The sequence below is a fragment of the Meleagris gallopavo genome, chromosome 29 (genome assembly GCF_000146605.3).
Source record: "Meleagris gallopavo isolate NT-WF06-2002-E0010 breed Aviagen turkey brand Nicholas breeding stock chromosome 29, Turkey_5.1, whole genome shotgun sequence".
NCBI lineage: Eukaryota > Metazoa > Chordata > Aves > Galliformes > Phasianidae > Meleagris > Meleagris gallopavo.
Genome location: NC_015039.2, coordinates 1,939,766 through 1,958,563, shown reverse-complemented (window position 1 = coordinate 1,958,563; position 18,798 = coordinate 1,939,766). Strand labels below are relative to the sequence as shown.

Genomic DNA, 18,798 nt, shown 5'->3' with positions numbered 1-18,798 from the left:
ACGGCACCCAGCAGGCCGCGATCGGGCCCGATCTCCTCAGAGCTTCGCGGTCGGACTCAGACGCACCGGAGCCGTGCACCCGCAGCCCGCGAGCACCGCCCGGCCCAGCCGTACCTGCTCGGGGCCGTCCACCGCCATCTTCTCCGCCGGCATCGAACCCCGGCGCCGCTGCTGCCGGCACCAAAGATGGCCCCCAATCCACTTCCGCTCCCCGCCTCCCGCGCGCAGGACGCGGTGGCGTCACTTCCTGTACATGAGTGGGGAAAGAGCGCATGCGTACTGTGAAGGCTACCGGATTGCGCATGCGTAATCCGTTCCCTCAACGCGAAAACTCAAGATGCGCATGCGTAGTACAGAGCAGCTCTGCCGAAGTGCACGTGTGCAACAGTAGTTCGTCCGCCTCCGCCACATTGGTAAGGTCAGTGCTTGTTTCTTCATTTCATGAAGTGCGGAACGGACGAAAGCAGAACCCAGGCAGCTCCCGAGGGACGCACTCAGCCATTCTGCCCCGCTCCCGGGACTGTGTTAACCCCACAGCCGTTGTAAAGCAATGCGGGGCTCCCTTCCTGAGATGGAGGTGAGAGCTGAGCGGAAGCGGAAGTGGAGCGGGCGGCGCGGGGCACGACGGGACGGCGCTGTGCGCACGAGGAGCTGCTGGAGCGGGGATCGGGTTTGTTGTGTGGTCAGTGGGGAGGTGGAAAGGGGCGGGGGGCTGCGGGGCGCTGGGGGCAACGCGGGTAGCGGGGTTGTCCCGTGATGCCGGGAGGGATCCTGGGCTGCGTTCACTCCTTTGCTTCTTTAGGTCGCTGCCAGTAAGGGAGAGCAGGCCCCAGCTCCGCCGCCATGGGCAGGAAAAGCAAAGTGGGGAAGAGCCGGCGGGACAAGTTCTACCACCTGGCCAAGGAGACGGGTGAGCACGGCTTCCTGCGGGCCCGGCTGGGCAGCGCTTCGGCAGCCCCTGAGCCCCCCGCCTCCCTCCCGCAGGATTCCGCTCCCGCTCCGCCTTCAAGCTGCTGCAGCTCAATAGGAAGTTCCAGTTCCTGCAGAAGGCACGAGCACTGCTGGACCTGTGTGCGGCCCCCGGCGGGTGGTGAGTGCCTTTGGGACACGTGCTGCCCTGGGACCTCGTTGCAAGGCAGCCCCATTGCTTTCTGTCGTGGCTGCTCTGTGTCAGAGGCCATGGCAGCACCGGTTGGGATTGAGGGCTCTTCTCAGATCTCACAGTGCCTTTGATCCTCTCTGTTCCTTTCAGGCTGCAGGTGGCTTCCAAATTCATGCCAGTCTCCAGCTTGGTCATTGGTGAGTGAGGTGGTGGGGTGGGAGACACCTGTGACGGGCTGGAGCATTTTGTCAATGTGTGTTGTTCACTCCTTTACATCAGGAGTGGATCTGGTTCCTATCAAGCCCATTCCCAACGTAGTGACTCTGCAGGAGGACATCACCACTGAGAAATGCCGCCAGGTGAGGAGTGGTGTCCCCTGCCCTTTGTGTCACTGCAGCTCTGTAAGGGATGGGGATGTCACTCTGCATGAGTGGGACTCACTGGGGGGTGAAACCAGCACCAGGACTGATCAGATCACTGGGTAGGGAGGTATGGACATGGAGCGGGGCAATTGCTTGCTGGCTCATGCAGAACAAGAGAGGTCAGCAGAACTAACACGAGTTCTGTCCCTCAGGCTCTGCGCAAGGAGCTGCAGACGTGGAAGGTGGACGTGGTGCTGAACGACGGAGCGCCCAACGTGGGGTCCAGCTGGGTGCACGATGCCTATTCCCAAGGTGGGAGTCACCCAGAGCTGACACGTGGCTTGGTGCAATTTTGGAGAAGCTGGCACATCAGCGTGCACTGTGAGACATGGAGCAGGCTGGTGGGGACAGCAGCAACTCTGCTGACTGCTCTTTTCCACCACTGCAGCCAACCTGACCCTCATGGCTCTGAAACTGGCCTGTGAGTTCCTCTGCAAAGGCGGATGGTTTATCACCAAAGTTTTTCGTTCCCGGGACTACCAGCCTCTTCTCTGGATCTTCCAGCAGTTCTTTCACAAGGTTCAGGCTACCAAGCCACAAGCCTCACGCAATGAGTCTGCTGAGATCTTCGTGGTGTGCCAGGGTGAGTGGCCATAGGGACTTCTTGTCGCTTAGAGCGCTGAATTGAAGCTTGGGGAAACCTATTGGCCTTTGATTTCTATCGCTCCAGGTTATCAGGCTCCAGACAAAATTGACAGCAAGTTCTTTGACCCGAAATATGCCTTCAAGGAGGTGGAGGTTCACGCTAAGTCTGTTAGTGAGCTTGTCAGCAAGAAGAAGCCAAAGGTATGAGGAGAGTGGTCTGCTGGGATGGGCTGAGTGTTACTCATCAGGGAGCTGTCCTATGCTAAGAACCAAGCATGAGAGAGCCTCTGGCTCTATTCCTTTTTCCTTGCTTTGCTCATCCTGGCAAACAATCTCATGTTTATGGGACAGATGGACGAGGAAGCTTGGTTTTAGCAGCTAAGTCTGTTGAAAGTAGAGGTGGATGGTTACAGTGGGCTTGCTGGCAGGTGAAAAGCTGCAGGAGGGTGGTAGCAGGGTGCTGGGCAGGCAACCAGTTTGTTTCACTGGGCATTGTGGCCAAACAAGTAAAAGGAGCTAGGATTTGGGGCCAAAGAGAGTGCAGTAAGAAAAGATACCCAGAAAAATGAAAGGTCTGAGGTATAAGGTGCTGGAATAGCCAGTGTTAGGGAGGTTTATGCATTTAGAAGGTAGTGCAATGCTGGAGAAGTGACAAACAAGTTGTGAGGCTGAGAATGGATCAGTAAAACTCTCTCTCGCAACAGCTGGCCACTAGGTTTGTGAGTCTGTGAGGCGTTTTTAGCACACAGAATACTGAAAACTGCTAAGCAGCCTCAGCTGGCCATGGAGCTTCACAAACCCTTACTGTTATCACCTCTATGTCAGGTGAGGCTGCAGGTGGCATCCTAGAGCTGGCCCCATAATCAGCAGGCAGGTAGGGGCTGTTGTTATTCCTGGGTTGCGTAGGCATGTTTATGTAGGCTGCTGCAACAACACGTGAGTTAGATTGAATTGTTAACATCTGGGAGATGACAGAAGCTGTCTTCTACCTTGCTATAGCTTAAACAATGCCTTCCTCCTGTAGGCAGAAGGCTATGCAGATGGTGACACCACTCTCTACCACCGCTTCACCCTGATGGACTTCCTCAAGGCTCCCAACCCCGTGGACTTCCTCTCCAAGGCCAACGAGGTGAGTGCCTGTGAGAGAGACTTCAGTGGCCCCAGAAACAGATCTGCACGAGCACAGAGCCGTGAGAAGGGTGTCCTGCAATGGTCCTGGTCCTATTCCTGTGGAAGGGAGGCAGGACAAAAGGTGGGACTTAAAAGTCACAGTCTCCTCACTTTTCATCCAGATCATGCTGGGGGATGGAGAGCTGGAGAATCATAGTTCCACCACAGAGGAGCTGCGTCAGTGCTGCAAGGACATCCGTGTGCTGGGGCGTAAGGAGCTCAGGTACTGGGGGGAACTGGGAAAGGGACAATGCATCACACTGGGCCTGGAGGAGTGATTCTAACTGGTTTTTCCTTGCATAGAGCCTTGCTGAACTGGAGGACAAAACTGAGGCGGTTCTTGACCAAAAAGCTGAAAGAGCAGGCGAAGGAGCTGGATATCAAGTAAGAGCAACAGAGCTGCCCCATGGCACCAGTGTGGTAGGAAGGGGCTGCCACCAGGAAAGGTTCTGTGACCTCCTTCCTTTTGGCAGCCTGAGCTCTGGCGAAGAGGAGGAAGGCCGGGAGGAGGGGGTGACGGCATCACCAAAAGCTGCAGCTGATGAGATGGTGAAAGAGGAAGAGGAGGTAGAGCTGGCATTAGCGGAGATGAAGGCTAAGGAGCTGGCAGAGCTGAAAAGGTAAAAGCAGTTCAGCCAAGGAAAAATGGGGGATCGTTGTGCTAAAGTCGCACGAGGGGTCTGTCTGTCTTTCATAGGGGATTGGGGCTGGGGTTCTTGGGATCCTCTGCTTCTCCAAGCTGATGTGGGCTCTCTTTGCCCCAAAATTGGGACCCCCTCGCAGTGGTGTGACTCCTGCTGTGCCCTCCATCCTCAGAGAGATAAGGCCCGAGTGTGGCAATGGGTGAGCTGTTGGGAGTGCGGCCTCATTTCCTTGCCTTTTTTTTCCAGGAAAAAGAAGAAAATCTTGAAGGAACAGCGAAAGCAACGTGAGCGTGTGGAGCTGAAAATGGACCTCCCTGGCGTCTCCATCGCTGATGATGGCGATACCAGCATGTTCTCCCTCAAGACTATCCAGAGGACCCAGGTGTGTGGCTGGGGCAGCCCAGGCTCCCAGAGCCACAGTGGTGGGACAGATGTGGGCACAGATGCGGCCGGCAGGCTTAAACTCTTGACTCTCCTCTCCCTTGTATTGCAGCTGCTGAATGAGGTGGCCCGGGGAGACATGGCATCAGCAGATACCCTGCTGGAGATGAGACCTGGGGATGATGACATCTGTGTCTCAGATGCAGATGATGAGGATGATGTGTCCCTGGCCAGCGACCTGGACCCAGAGGAGCTGGTTGAGATAGAGGCCCGTCAGCGCTGGCTGGAGCGGGAGAGCCGAGAGCAGGGTGTGAAGAGGTGAGAGCTGGGCTGGGCTGGGTTGTCCTGGGGCAGGAGCTCCCTTAAGAGCAAATGTAGAGACTGGCATTTGGCACTGGTCCTGCTGTTGTCACAGGGTGAAGCCTAAGGTGGAAGAGGAGGAGGAAGAGGAGGAAGAAGAGGAGAATCCCCTGCTGGTGCCTCTGGAGGAGAAATCAGTGCTGCAGGAGCGGCAGACCAGCCTGTGGTTTGGGAAGGTGAGTTCCAGTGTGTCAGAAATGAAATGCTAGGGCAGCCTCAGTCCCAACAGTTCCCCCTGTGTCCTCTGACCCACTGCTCCCTGTCCCTAGGATGCTTTTGCTGGCATTGAGGATGATGCAGATGAGGACCTGGAGCTGGGGCAATCACAGATGTTGGCTGAAAGACAGCGTGAGTCCCAGGCAGGTAAGTGGGGACTGCATTGCTGTGGGGACACAGAAGGACAGCCCCATACCCCTTTCTGGAGCACTGGATCAAACTGCAGTGTGAGCCTCTGAGCAGGGCAGAGATGTTCAGAAGTTGCTTTCCTGTCTATATCGTTGCACAGTTAATGAATTAGCACTAGTGCAGCATTAACAAGCTGCATCTCTATGGGATAGGCTTGCAGTGGGGCATGCCTCTCACCCACTGGTTCCTTTTTGCCAGGCAAAACAAAGAAGAAGGGACAGAAGAAGGAGGTTCCCCAGGAGGATGCTGCAGCTGAGCCCCAGGCTGCAGCAGACACAGGAGCTGACGCTGCCGAAGCAGAGGCTGAGCAGAGCAGTGATGATGACAGCAGCAGCGATGAGGAGGGGTGAGGTGCAGACTGAATATTTTGCTGTCATGGAGAGCAGGGAGGTGAGGACACTGACTGCTCTCTTTTCCTCCTTGCAGGCCACCAGCACCAGTGGGCAGAAAGCGGGGTGTGGTTGAGCCATGTGGCTTCGAGGTGGTGCCCATTGAGGACCCAGGTGAGTGCTGTGTATTCCAGGTGATGTCATGTGGGTCTCTTTTTGGTGACAGGAGGGTCAGACCCTTCACTGGGGTGGGATGGCTGCTTGTTGCTCTCTGGATTTGGGGCTGTTTGCCAAGCTTTAATCTCTCTGTGTGCTGCAGTGAAGAAAGCACGTGTCCTGGATGCAGAGGGCCTCGCGCTTGGATCCATCATTGCCACCTCCAAAAAGGCCAAACGGGATTTAATTGATGATTCTTTCAACAGGTATGTGCAGCTGTGGCTGCTGCAGGGGAAACAGAATTCATTCTCCTCCTGAGAGGAGGAAGAAATGCTTTACTGTGAGGCTGGTGGGACACTGGAACAGGTTGCCCAGTGAGGTTGTGGATACCCCATCCCTGTAAGCATTCAAGGCTGGATGGGGCTGTGAGCAACCCAGTCTTGAGGCAGGTGTCCCTGCCTATAATAGGGGGTTGGAACTAGGTGATCTTAAGGGTTCCTCCCAACCCAAACCACTGTATGATTATGATTATGGCCTGGCAGGTGTTTCAAGGGACCCAGCTGGGACCCCACAGTTCACCTGGTTTCCCCTTTCTTGCAGGTATTCCTTCAATGAGGAGGAAGGAGAGCTGCCAGAGTGGTTCACAGAGGAGGAGAAGCAGCACCGGCGCAAGCAGATCCCCCTGGACAAACAGACAGTGGAGGAATATCGGCAGCGCTGGCGCCAAATCAACGCCCGCCCCATCAAGAAGGTGGCAGAGGCCAAAGCTCGGAAGAAGCGGCGGGTGAGTGGGGCTGTGCTCCTGGCTGGGTGCTTGATCCCCAGCTCTGCTCCCCATTGTCTCTGACCCTTTGCTGTCCCCACAGATGCTGAAGAAAATGGAGCAGATGAAGAAGAAAGCGGAGGCCGTGGTGAGCACGGTGGATATCTCGGAGCGGGAGAAGGTGGCCCAGCTGCGGCGGTGAGTGGTGAAGCTGGGACCCAGATCCTTCGTGGTCACAAAATCCCATCCTGCAGGGCATGTATAACCAACTGGGTTGAGTATGGGGTGGGCTGAGAGGTGGGAGAGCCCCATCTTGGGGCACAGCAGGGGATGAGACCTGATACTGGTCTGTAGATGTGTGCCAAAGCCGCCTCCTGGAGCAGTCCCTCTCTGAGGATCTCAGTCCCATCTTTCCCTTCCTCCTGCAGCATCTACAAGAAGGCTGGGCTGGGCAAGGAGAAGCGGCACGTCACCTACCTGGTGGCTAAGAAGGGTGTAGGACCCCGGGTGCGCCGCCCCCCGGAGTCAAGGGGCAGTTCAAGGTCGTCGACAGCCGCCTGAAGAAGGATATGAGGGCTCAGAAACGCAAGGAGCAGAAGAAACGCCGCAAGTGATGTGGGAGCAGCTCCGGCGAGGGACCTGTTTGGGGCACTGGGCAGAGCTGGCTCCTGCCCTCCCAACTCCATCTCTCAACTCGACCCGCTGCTTGCCCAGTGTGGGAAAAGGGCTGCGACTGAGCCCCACGCTCCTGCTAGTCAGTGCCTTCATGTGACATCACCTCCTGTCCTGCTGTGGGGCACGGAGAGTTGATTTGACCTCAGCCCTGTAGGGCTGACCTCGTGCCTGTGCTGGCCTGTGAGGCTGCACCTCCAGGTTTGTCACTTGCTGGTTCTGTTGGGATGCTGCTCGGACTGTTGCACTGCAGAGATGGCCTGGGCATCCTTTCAACCTTTGCTGTCCCCACGCTGGTGACAAAATGGCCATGACTAAAGTCCCAGAGCTGCGTGGGACTGTGGGTGCTGAGCAGTGTTTGGCCTTCACAGAACTCTTCATTTATGACAGAAATAAACTCTCTTCTGAGGATGGTGCGGGCTGCGTCCTGCATCTTGGCAAGTTGAGGAGCTGCTACCCTCCTTTTCCTCACCTCAGCACGTCTCAATTTATCTCTGGCCCTGCAGCTGAACCTGCACTGATTCACCCTACAGCCAGCACCCCAAAAGGGCAGCCCCCAGCCAGCCCCATCACCCTCTCCAAGGGGGGAACACAACATATTTAGGAGAAGAAAGAGAGAAAAGGTAAATTTAAGAAAATACTCTTTATTTAGACCCAGGGCAGTGGCTGGAGGGACTGTGGCCTCTCTTCTCCTTTAATCATATGTTGTGGCATTATCCTCAGGCACTTGCACTGTTAGTGGAAGGAGGGGGCCAGGGGCCCTGCCCCCATGGTTAGGTGCACCATGCTGTCCCAATAAAATCGGGGCAGAGGGTGCAAAGCAGTGAGTTGTCCCTGTCCCCAGTGTGCCTCAGCTGTGGCTCCATTGGATGGTGGTAGGGCAGGAGCTGCATGGGGGGAGGGAGAGGCTGCTGAGCTGTGTAGTGCTGCTGGTGGAGCTGCCCCCTGTAGGGTCGGGGGGAGCAGAGGTCTTGGGCTGTCCTGGTTCTTGGCTGACAGAGTCAAGGTGGACAGATGGGATCACCTGCTAGACGTGGAACTCCTCTAGAAATTCTCCTTTGCCTGTCTGTCAGCCTCTTCAAAACAAAATAGAGGTGTGTTGTGAGAGGAGAGCCCCTCTGCCCCCTCCCCCAACTGCTGTCCCTGGGGGTCCTGATGAAGGGACGGCCCCTCAGCCCCTACCTGAGCTGCAGGGAGCACTGTAGGCAGCATCTGTGCGGTCACCTGCAGCAGGAGCAGGGAAATGGGCTCAATGAGCTGCTCCCATCAACGAGCCAAAGCTCGTCAGTGTGAACAGTGTCTGGTTTGGGGCTCCGGGGGCAGCTCACCCGTCTCATAATAGTCATACAGCGTCACGGTAGCAGGCTGGAGGTTCCTCACTGGGAAGTCCTGCGTGGCTGCAAAGCTGAAGGTCTCCTCCTCCTTTGTCAGCTGGGGGATAAGCCGAGGGTGAGACACAGCCACGTCCCACCACCCCAGTGACATCCCTGTGCTTGCAGCACTGCTGCTATTGTCGCCCATCTCACCTGATCCAGGTAAATGGTCACCTGGTCGCTCTGCACCTCCACCTTCTTCACCAGATTCTGCCTCTTCAGCTGGGGAATAGGGAGAGCAGGACTCAGCACCACACGGGTGTCCCTCTGTCCCCATGCTGGGTCCCAGCGTGCAGAGGGTCAGCAGGGACCTCTCACCTTTACCACTGAGCTCTTGTCTGGGATGTAGCCTGATGGCAACTTGGCCTCGATGACAACCATGTTGGTGGCAGCACGGTTTCCAGTGTACCTGGAAAAGGAAAGGCAGAGCCTCACATTGGGGCTGGGGGCTGTCTGGCCCCCACCAAACCCTTGGGGTGACCCCAAACCATACCGTGCCCGGAGGAGGAGGCGGAAGTGGGTGCTGGCATCACTTGTGCATGTTTTGGGCTCTGTCTCTACACTGAGCTCAAACGTCCCTGCGCTGGGAGGCGGTGGCATGTTGTAGCGCAGCGTCACCTGGAGTGAAACGGGGGGTTAAGGCCACCTGCAAGGTGACATGTGTGCATAGGGACCCCGTGCTGTACCCACCTGCACCAGAGCACAGCCCTGCCCGTGGGTTTTCACCCCGTACAGCCCTGGCAGATCATGCAGGACTGCCCGCTGCAGCACCAGCCGGTTGCTGGCTTCCAGCACGAAGTCCTGTTTGGAGCCCGTTGGGGCTGTCACCGTCACTGCTAAGTCCCCGTTGTCACTGTATGTCAGGGTGGCATACTTGGCCAAAGCTTGCAGGGCCACCACAGTGTCCTAGGCAAGAAGCACCGAGTTGGGGTCATCCCCAATTTGCAGCTGGTGGCATCCAGCCCTGTGCTGGGAGAACCTGTGGTGGTACCTGGGTGGAGGCAAAGCCTCCGTAGGGGTTTTGCTGCTTGCTGAGCCAGCGGACGATCTGGGAGGCTTTGGCCAGGTCAGCACGGGACACTTGGGGCTGGGTCAGGTATGCCAGGAGGACATAGGCCGTCATCTCCACCTCTGCTGGTGCAGCCTCAGCCCAGGAGGACTCAGTGGATAAAGCTTTCTCCTTCCTCTTCCAGAAGAGCAGCCCGTCTGGGAAGAAAGGATGGCAGGGAAGTCCCCATTTCCTATCTCAGGGTGGGAGTCTCAGGTGGGATGGAGTGGCTGAGTGATACCTGTGCTGGTGCCACGCTGCAGCAAGCTCTGCAGCCGGGCTTGCTGCTGCTCCTCACGCCCTGCCAGCCCACAAACATATGCCAGCAGTGCCTCTGTGTAGAGGTTGTCAGTGCTTGACGCCTCCAAGCATTTCAGGGCTGAGCTCACTGTTGGGTCCTGCAGTGAAAAGGGGACATTGAGCAGTCAGGAACACCCCAGGGATGTAGACATCACCCAAAGGAGGATTTCTGCCCAGTTACAGCAGCATGGCCTGGTGCATCCAGACCTTAGTGCTTTGTTGGTCCCGTGTCCCAGCACCTGTCCCCAACCCCACGGGATTATCCTCACCATTGGGGACATCCCCAGTTCCAGCAGCGCAGCTGTGACATAAGCAGACAGCGAGAGCTCATCCGATACACCACCCTGCAAAAAGACAGAGAGACAGCTTTGTCCGTGCCACCTCCGGCCACGTGTCCCCATGTCACCCCATCCCACCCCATCCCCACCTGCAGGGCGTTATTGAAGAGCTTGCCCACGCTGCGGAAGCATCCTGACTCCTGCTGCTGCTTCTGCAGCCAGTGCTGCGCGTCCGTGATGTGCCGCTCCTCGATGGCCACAAAGGCTCTCGCTTGCCCAAAGGACTTGAGGACAAATGCTGTCAACCTGCAAGGCGTCAGAGGGAGGGCAGCATGGGAGACAAATGGGGATAGGATGCATTTGGTGGCAAGAGGAGGTGACGGGGATGGCATCGCGCTGCCCCATGCCATGTGGACCCTCACCAGGTGTTGCCGCTCTCATCTGTCTCCCCAAAAGCACTGTAGGAGCCGTCGCTGTGTTTGTAGAGCAGCTCTCGTTGGTAACCTGCGTGGAGATGGGGATGGCTATTGACACATCTGTCTTTGGGGGGACCCTAGAGGATGCCCACCCCTGTCTGCAGGTATGAAATGGGGAGGGAGGCAGGGATGCCTGCTGGTTGCAGGAAGGTCAGGAGGAGGATGCTGACCGCTCTGCAGGAAGCCCTGCGCCTTGGCACGGATGTCGGCGTTCATCTGCCCGCTCTTCTCCAGGTACTGCTGGATGTAGATGTTGGGGGCGAAGCGCACCATGTTCTGCTCCCCGCAGCCGTAGGGCATGGCCAGGAGGCGGTCCACGTTCTGCAGCGCGTTGCCCATGATGTCACCTGCGTGCACCCCATACCCCATCCCATCAATTTTGGGGCATCTCACCTCCAGCTGAGACTTCTGCACCTCGTTTCCATCCCTTACCCATCACACTGACGTGAGCTCGCTGGGAGCCCTCCAAGATGTTGGCAGGAAGCTCCAGGGACACTTCTTCAGAGGCTGTGAGGATGGAGGGTGATGGTAGTGGGGTGGCAGTGGACATAGCCCCACAGCACCCTTGTCCACCCCTTGATGCTCCATCCCTCTATGGACTCCATGAGCCAACAGACCATGTCCGTGGCTCCTCCAGCTTGGTGACCCTCATGCCAGCAGCCCCATGTCCCCACAGTGGTACCAGATGCTCCTACCTTCCTTGCAGAGCAGGGAGCTGTGTGCCTTCTCCACCAGGATACCACCGGGCTATAGGAAGCAACACATGGTCAATTCTATGACCTCCATGTCCCCATGTCCCCCAGAGCCATCCCTGCAGTGACACTTGGTGCTATCCCACTCCTAAGACGATGTGATGAGATCTTCCCATTGCACCCCCAGGTCTGCTCAGCTCCCATCCCTCTTTCATCCCTCGTAACCTGTCTGACCTGCACCAGTAATGGCTTTATCACAGTGTCCACACGTCCCTGGGCTGGCACCACAGGCTTCTCATTGCCACAGAGCTCCTCAGAGCTTATGGCCTCGGTGCTGATGGTGATGTTCACCTCCCCTGCAATGCCAATGGGACATCCAGTCACCACAGAGCCCCCCAGCCTATACTGCAGCCCCATGGGATGGGAGGTGACGGGGAAAGGATAAATGGAGCAGAGAAGAGCTTTGCAGATGGCATGTTTGCTGACACCCTCTCTGTCCACCCCGCTGTGCCAGGTGTTCTCCAAGTGGCAGGGAGGGGGTCCATGCGCCCATACCCAGGTTGGTGGCCTTCACATCCCACCGGAACGTCTTGGCTTCATCCGCACAGACACAGCTGCTGTACACTGCACCTGCAACTGCTGACACCTCCAGCTCCGCTGAGTCCGCCAGTGTCACCTGGACCTGCAGACCCCAACAACATCAGCCACGTACCAGGGCACAGCCCCCCACCCCCTGCCCACCTCACTCACCCGTAGGCACTGCCGCAGGTAATTGAAGACGGTGGCAACCAGAGAGAAGGCTTCACCACGGATCACAGCATAGGGCAGAGCCAGGTCCACGAAGAAGGGCTTGAAGACTGTGAGGGTGGTGGCAGGGGCCAGCCCCAAGCCCACGGGTGCCGTGCAGAACATCTCAGCTTTCCATTCCGTGATGGCATCGGGCACCGTCATCACCATCTCTGCAGAGCCCTTCTCCCTGCATGACAGAGCATCCAGAGGCCGCCAAGTGTCACTCACCGGTGGTATCTGGGCTGATTCTCTCCATCGAGGAGGAGAAGCCATCCTGGGGGCTCTCCCCATTCCCACTCACCCCACAGGCACCAGATCCCACAACCATGTCTCTGGGAAATGAACTCGGGGAGCTGGTGGCTCTTCCTCTTTGCTGGGAGCATATGGTAGACTAGGTACCGCGGGTATTCCAACCCTGCTTTCCACCATGGGCATATACATATCTTCTATGCCATTGGACTTGGCTCTACCTAGAAATAGTAGAGCAGAAATGAGGTTTCCATCGGTTTCTGCCACCTAGCCCAGGGCTGGACATCTGCAGAAGGCAGACAAAAGCAGCTAAAATCCCCTCAACCAAGAACTGAGCCAGCTTGGAGCCCTGTCAGACAGCATTCCCCATCCCACCAAGAGTGGAGACATAAGCCCAGCCCCTCCTGTGAAGTGCTTTTTGAAGATCATAGAATCATAGAATGGCTTAGGTTGGAAGGGACCTTAAAGATTGCAGAACTGTGAAATGACAGTGTGGTTGGGCTGGAAGGGACCTTAAACATCACAGAACCACGGAATCATGACATGGTTGGATTGGAAGGGATCTTAAAGATTATAGAACCACAGAATCATGACATGGTTGAGTTGGAAAGGACCTCAAAGGCTCACCAGCCCCAAACCATGCCATGGGCTGGTTGTCCCCCACCAGATCAGGCTGCCCAGGGCCCCATCCAGCCTGGCTTTGAATGTCTTCTGGGCATGCTGGCAGGATGCTCACCTGGCACACCCCGTGCAAAGTACAGAGGCTTGTAATACTCTTTACAATCATCCCTTGTCTTAGCATTGGTGAGAAGCTTCAGTGCTGCATTCTGTGGGAAAAAAAGAAAAAAAAAAAGATTGTCCATCTCCAAAAGCAGTGGGATGATTATTCCCACCTGAACAGTGAATGGTCGTGGGGCATTGCTGAGCTTTCCAGGCACCCTGCACAAACCATGGTTGGCTCTTGGTGATAAGGCGCAAGGTTTTACCTGAAATAACTGGGAGGGGTTCATCTGGATATCGTCCCAATAAGGTGGTAAAATATATCTCCTTGAACGGCGCATGTCTTCGGGCTCGCCCATGATAATTGTGTGGAAGTGGTGATGGTACCAGGTACAGGGTGATGGGTCTCGAATTCTTCCAGGATAATCGAAACTGGGGAGCACTTTGTAGATCTGGGAATAAAGATATGTATTAGGCACAGAACCATGCCACCATCACACCCTACGAGGAGCTGAATGATCTACTCCATGTCACCTTCTCTTCCATCCTGCTCGGTCCGTGGTGCTGTTAAAGGGGAAAAAGTCACCTTGGGACTGCCTACCTCCGCCACGGTGAGCTCAGCCTCGGGCTTCAAGAGCAGCACACTACGATCCACGGCACGGATGGCACATAGGGAGCCTGAGGCTGCCTCCAGCTCCATCTTCACCGTTGAGCCAGGCAGCGCCTGCTCCTTGGAAAAGGCCATTTTCACCTGGGGACGGACAGGAGAAGGATAAGGATCCGTGGATGCGGAGGTCTTCCGGAGCAGCATGGCATGGATAAAATCAAACTGAAGGTTTGGGAGATCGGGGTGTGGGTTGGAGAGGCTGTGATGCTGTGACACATCTGGGGGAGGGTGAGGCAATGGGGGTGATTTCACAACTCGCCTTGTTGGGGAGGCAGTTGAGCATGTTGAGCTTGGTGCTGCCAGCCAGCATCTCGCCGTTGGGGAGCACTGCATAGCACAGCACCGTGGCTGTGGGAGCCAACTCAGGGCTGGTGTGCAGCTCCAGGGAGAAAGATCCTCTCAATCCTGGGACAAAGAGGGAAATCAGGTCCAGGCACAGGCCTCAAAACCCTACACAGCCCATCCATCTGCAGGACCCACCTGCACTCAAAGGCAGCTCCTTCCTGAGGATGTTGGTGATGGTCCCCTTGGCCAGGACCTGCAAAAGAGGAGGTGGGAATGGCCAAGTCAGAGCCATACCCTGTTGGAGGTTGGATCTAAGGGCTAGAGTGTTGGGGTGGTTTGGAGGTTGCCAGTCTTCAGCCCCAACAAAGACTCCTATTTACAAGTAGACATACATTGGTCCATTAGTCTAGCCAAGGGAGACCAACCATAGCCTGGCCCTCAGGGACACAGCCATGCACTTGTGTGCAGATAAGGAATCCGTGCCCTTACACCTGCTGCCCTTCCTCCCCAGGTGAAGGCTCACCAGGAAGACAACATCCAGGCTCTGCAGCTTGCTCCCCAGGGCCTCCTTGTTGAGGATATAATCCACCTGGAGCTGCTCGAGCTGGCTGCAGGACAGCTTGCCCTTCAGCCGGTGGATGTGCAGAAAGCTCTGGCTCTTCGAAAAGAAGGGTCTGAGGTTCAAATAAGCTCTGTTGATGGTGGACAATGAGGCACCATTCTGGCTGTCAGCCGACACGTTGACTTCACCCTGAGGGATGAGGGTGGAACTGATATAGGCTGTTGGCTAGGCTTGGAGAAGGCTCCTAGCCTCGTAAAAATGGGGAAAGCCACTGAGAAGCCCCAAAGGGTGACGCAAGTTACTTACAACCAGTCTGACTGTTTCAGTCCAACCAGAGGTGTCCAGCTCGAAGGATGCTGTCCCAGATTCATCCGTCAGGAAGCTGTGTCTTTTACTGTTAACAAGGAGCACAAGCTGCTGCCCACCCAGGGCAGAGCTGTCTGCCCTCTTCAGCCGCATCTGCAGGAAGGAAAGGTGAGAGGCATGCATTCGGCTGGAGCCACAGGACAGGGGCGGGGAATGGGGCTGCCAAAAACCCCCATTACCGTCCCAGTGTAGGGCAACCCACGCTTGTAGAAGTCATCAGTGTTTTCAAAGGTGACTGTGAGGATGTTCTCCAAAATTTTGCAGGTCTTGGTGTTGTTCATCTCCACCCCTGTGGAGAAGGAGCAGGGAGACAAGTGTGTCTTGGGGACACAGGGCACAGAATAGCCTGAGCCTGATTCCTACACACCTGTACCTCTAAGTCACAGCATTGCTCTGGGCTTCCCTAGAGAGACTGATACCTCCATGCTGTGTGATTTGGGTACAAACAGGGATGAATGCAAAAACACTCCCACCAGCACCCCTACCTGTCCCCTCCTCCACCAGTGATGCCTTCACTTGGAATTCCTTCCGCAGCCTGTAGTTGCTCATGTTGAAGGAAGACATCGAGACCTCTGTTGAAAAGCAGCCGTTCTTCTCAGTCTGGAAGGAGGGAGTCAACCACACTCATCAGCACTGCAATGGGCTCTCCCAGTCTCACCCGTGCTCTCAGCTTTGCTCACCTGCCCGTCAACCTCCGTGCAGATATCCTTGCTTTCCTCAAGAACATCTGAGTACCTTCTGAAACTCCAGGGCTGGCACAAGGTAGCGTGGACCTTCCCCTGGACAGGCTTCCCATAGGTGTATCTATGGGACAGAGGGTGGTGAGGGTGTGAAGGGTCCTCCATCCATCCCCTCCACATTACCACGACTTGGGCTCACCGTCCACAGATCTGCAGCTGGAACTTCTCATCCTTCACCCACACGCTGGAGGGAAAATCAATGGTGACCTCAAATTTGGGCAGCACTGGTGGAGAAGAGAGGCGAGAGCGGGGTTGTGACTCCCAGCACAAGGACAGAAGGTGGCCATGGGGACATGCCAAGACGTGGCTCCGTGGACCTCCCATCCCCACACACCATATTCCTCCACGCTGAAGGAGTGAGTCTTCCCCTCCACATGAATGGTGTATGTGCCCAACGCCGGCTCCGCAGCCAACGGGAGGGACAGGTCCACGATGCCCTGCCGTGGGCTCACATCTCTCCACTGTGCGATGCGGTTTCCTCTGGGATCCTTTGCGTGGTGACAAAAAGTTTAGGTTTCTCCTCGCCCAGCTGTGCCCCCATCCCGAGCCCACCCTGGAGCTCTCCCACACTGACCTTCAGGAAGACGAGGGGCAGCTGGAAGGCAAAGAGGAGATGGTTAGAGGGAAAATTCAATGGGTCTCAGGAGGGTGGGGACATCTCTGAAGCCACGGGAAAAGCACACTGAGAGCTATTTAGGTTCAATAATAGGAAAAATTCCTTCTCCAAAAGAGAGGTCAGGGATTGGGACTGCCAAGGAAGTGATGGAATCACTGTCCCTGGAGGTGTTCAAGAAACATGGCACTGAGGGACGTGGTTGGTAGGCATGGTGGAGACAGGTTGGCTTAGACTTGGAGATCTTAGAGGTCTTTTTCAACGTTTATGGTTCTATGCTTCTATTTTTGGCTGTGAAATTCCATCCTTATATTGTGTTTCGGGGTTGATTGTGAGCCTGTGGATGGCTTGAGATGGGCTGAGCACTGCCAGCACAGCATGAGGAGGTGGCATCTCCCACTGCCTTTGCCTTTGACATTTCATCTGAGAACCTTTTGCCCTTCCATTGACACGATTGATTGCTCAGGAGCACCTGACTGAACTAACCTGTAATTCTGGTGTCCTGTGATCCTGTCGATATCAATAGCACTTTCCCTGCTTCCTACTCACTGTTCCTACATCTCTCAATGAAATTGGGAACATTGCCATGTCACATGTGCAGTTCTGCTTCCTCCCTTCTTGCCTTGATGGATGACACAACACATTCCTAGCTCAGGGTATTCAGCAGCTCTGTTGACTGGACAGGATTCCCACTGGCTGATCCCCACACCTCTGCCACAGACAGAAGGACAGTAGTGCCAAGGTCACCTCCCCCTGTCCTCAACCCTTCTCTCACCTTCTTGTCACTGGCAACGAAGTCTTTATCCAAAGAGACAATCCGAAATTTCACTGGAAAGAACAATTCAGGAGTGAGTGGTGGGTTCATCGCCAAAGGAAGATGGATGGGAACTCACTCTGAGCCCTGCAGTGGGGCTGGATTCCATCCCAGTCCTCACCTTGCTGTCCTGGCTTGTAGACAGCCTTGTCTGTCTGTACGAAGATCCCAGGCTCCAGGAGTCTCAGCATCACACTCTTCCTGGTGGTATTCAGGGACTCTCCTTGGATGGAGACGTACAGATGAGCAATTTCCTCCTTCCCCTTGGAGGGGGCTGGAGCCTAGCGGGGAGAAATGCCAGAAGACTGTCAAGGCTCGCAGATATTTTGCCTGTTTTCCCCTACCAAAAGCTGAGGAAATCAGCCCAGCTCCCATCCATTTCTCAGTGGAGCTGGAGGCAATGGGATGCACAGGGCATCCTGGGGTGTCACTCACAGGGAAGGTGACGTTCAAAAGCAGCTGAGGCTCCTCAACTTTCCTCTCTAGCAGGGTGATGTTTCCAGCCTCATCTGCTCTCTGCAGCTGGATGGTCACCTGGGTGGGCTGATGGACATTGCTGAGATGGACCCACAGTGTTGCTGAGTATGGGTGGTAGAACACAGCTGGGGACGTCACCACGTAATGCCTGGAAAGGAGAATCGTAGAATTATTAAGGTTGGAAAAAAAACTCTAAGATCATCAAATCTCAACTCCTCCTCACCATGTCCACTCATAGGATCCATGATCATTAAGGCTGGAAAAGATCTCTTGGATCATCTGATCCAACTGTCTACCTGAAGCTGCTTTGCTTGCTAAACCATGTCCCTAAGTATGTCCCCATGTTCCATGTGGCAGCCAGGAGCACATTCTGAGACAGTCCTCATGGGGTGACACCAGCAATAAACCAGAACCAGCAGCCCCAAAAACTTCCAGGTGTCATGTCCTTGATGCTCATGGGCAGGGACAACACACTGCCCCAAGCATTCCCACTATAAACAGCCAAGGAACCAAGACTAAATGCCCTCCCAACAGATACAGACAGACAGATGGACATGAAAAGGGCCTACAGTGCTTCAGAAGCTCCAGTTGTGAGGTGGAGGATGAGAAGGAGCAGCCAGGTCGGGGCTGCTGGTGACCTCATGCTGTTGGATGTCAGGGATGGGTGAAGTCTTCTGTAGCTGTTGAGTGGCCGTAGAGCTGTGCCTGATCTGCTACAAGCTCTGAAATGACAGCTTCACTTTTCCCAGTCGAGCAATAAGGTTTGGGATGAGCAGCCAGTGTGGACCTGCAGATATAACCAAGGCAATGTTTGCCATCCTGGGTTCAAGGCCATGACGGATTTTTGCAATCTGAGATGTTCCCGTGGGCTGGAGAGGCTCAGAACCAGGGGGCAGGACGTTCCTACACTGCTTTACTGGGAAGTGATGATAGGAGGGAGCAGGGCCACGTTCCCAAAATGAAAGTAGGCAGTACAGTGTGTGAGCCAGTGGCAATTTCTCAGAAGGGTTTGTTTCCAGATTTTTCCAGTTTTTCCAAGCAATAGAATTTGTGCTGCCTTTTTGCCAAATTTCCTCCAATCCTATCGAAACAGGCGGGGGCACTGGAAGTCAGGATGGAGATGAGCCATTTTCCATGGGCTCCCCACTGTCCTTGCAGAAACAAGGCGGGGAGTGTGACTGTACATTGGCCCCCAGCCCATCCATCCTCCCCCAGATGTGGGTGTGGGTCAGTGTCCTACCGGGTGCGCCCAGCTTGGCACAATGTGACAGTGAGCTCAGGGCCATCCCATAAGCCATCTGAGACATGGGGGTGGGATAAAGGAGGGGACCATAAACAGCAAGGCCATGGGGAGATCGAT

The 18,798-nt window shown here is 55.6% G+C and overlaps 2 protein-coding genes across 3 annotated transcripts; one reads left to right on the top strand and one right to left on the bottom strand.

Moving 5' to 3' along the window:
• The first annotated feature begins 576 nt into the window (after positions 1-576).
• Positions 577-7,435, top strand: FTSJ3 (FtsJ RNA 2'-O-methyltransferase 3). The gene is made up of 22 exons (XM_010724504.3): positions 577-682; positions 803-910; positions 985-1,090; positions 1,253-1,299; positions 1,382-1,461; positions 1,677-1,776; positions 1,913-2,107; positions 2,195-2,310; positions 3,134-3,238; positions 3,402-3,502; positions 3,583-3,663; positions 3,753-3,899; positions 4,170-4,305; positions 4,417-4,622; positions 4,720-4,840; positions 4,934-5,027; positions 5,268-5,415; positions 5,496-5,572; positions 5,718-5,820; positions 6,155-6,338; positions 6,421-6,515; positions 6,746-7,435. The coding sequence occupies exons 2-22, from the start codon at positions 844-846 to the stop codon at positions 6,876-6,878; spliced, it is 2,442 nt and encodes an 813-aa protein (XP_010722806.1). The 5' UTR covers positions 577-682; positions 803-843; the 3' UTR covers positions 6,879-7,435.
• Positions 7,436-7,613: 178 nt separating this feature from the next.
• On the bottom strand, positions 7,614-18,217 carry LOC100539535 (alpha-2-macroglobulin-like protein 1). Of its 2 annotated transcripts, XM_010724503.3 has the most exons (37): positions 18,008-18,217; positions 17,397-17,586; positions 17,083-17,242; positions 16,923-16,975; positions 16,109-16,129; positions 15,869-16,022; positions 15,674-15,758; positions 15,475-15,598; positions 15,280-15,394; positions 14,974-15,083; positions 14,735-14,887; positions 14,390-14,617; positions 14,062-14,119; positions 13,841-13,986; positions 13,516-13,665; positions 13,181-13,366; positions 12,931-13,021; positions 12,247-12,415; positions 11,907-12,132; positions 11,712-11,838; positions 11,391-11,512; positions 11,160-11,211; positions 10,897-10,971; positions 10,635-10,811; positions 10,411-10,492; positions 10,138-10,294; positions 9,980-10,054; positions 9,652-9,808; positions 9,354-9,568; positions 9,053-9,268; positions 8,856-8,980; positions 8,681-8,771; positions 8,516-8,584; positions 8,318-8,420; positions 8,172-8,213; positions 8,014-8,065; positions 7,614-7,876 (listed from the first exon to the last, which is right to left on the bottom strand). In XM_010724503.3, exons 1-36 carry the CDS (start codon positions 18,079-18,081, stop codon positions 8,034-8,036), a joined length of 4,410 nt encoding a protein of 1,469 aa, XP_010722805.1. In that variant the 5' UTR covers positions 18,082-18,217; the 3' UTR covers positions 7,614-7,876; positions 8,014-8,033. The 2 variants fall into 2 exon arrangements, with proteins under 2 accessions (XP_010722805.1, XP_010722804.1); XM_010724502.3 differs by having other exon boundaries at positions 7,614-8,065.
• Positions 18,218-18,798: the final 581 nt, after the last annotated feature.

Excerpts from the sequence above, each read along its gene's own strand:
- FTSJ3 (XM_010724504.3), top strand. The coding sequence starts at position 844 with ATGGGCAGGAAAAGCAAAGTGGGGAAGAGCCGGCGGGACAAGTTCTAC. Across the intron at positions 4,841-4,933 it reads CCAGCCTGTGGTTTGGGAAG|GATGCTTTTGCTGGCATTGA; the intron begins GTGAGTTCCAGT and ends CCCTGTCCCTAG. Across the intron at positions 5,573-5,717 it reads GGTGCCCATTGAGGACCCAG|TGAAGAAAGCACGTGTCCTG; the intron begins GTGAGTGCTGTG and ends TGTGTGCTGCAG.
- LOC100539535 (XM_010724502.3), bottom strand. The coding sequence starts at position 18,081 with ATGAGGTCACCAGCAGCCCCGACCTGGCTGCTCCTTCTCATCCTCCAC. Across the intron at positions 16,130-16,922 it reads TCGTTGCCAGTGACAAGAAG|CTGCCCCTCGTCTTCCTGAA; the intron begins GTGAGAGAAGGG and ends TTTGCCTTCCAG. Across the intron at positions 11,513-11,711 it reads TGTGAAGGCCACCAACCTGG|GGGAGGTGAACATCACCATC; the intron begins GTATGGGCGCAT and ends TTGGCATTGCAG.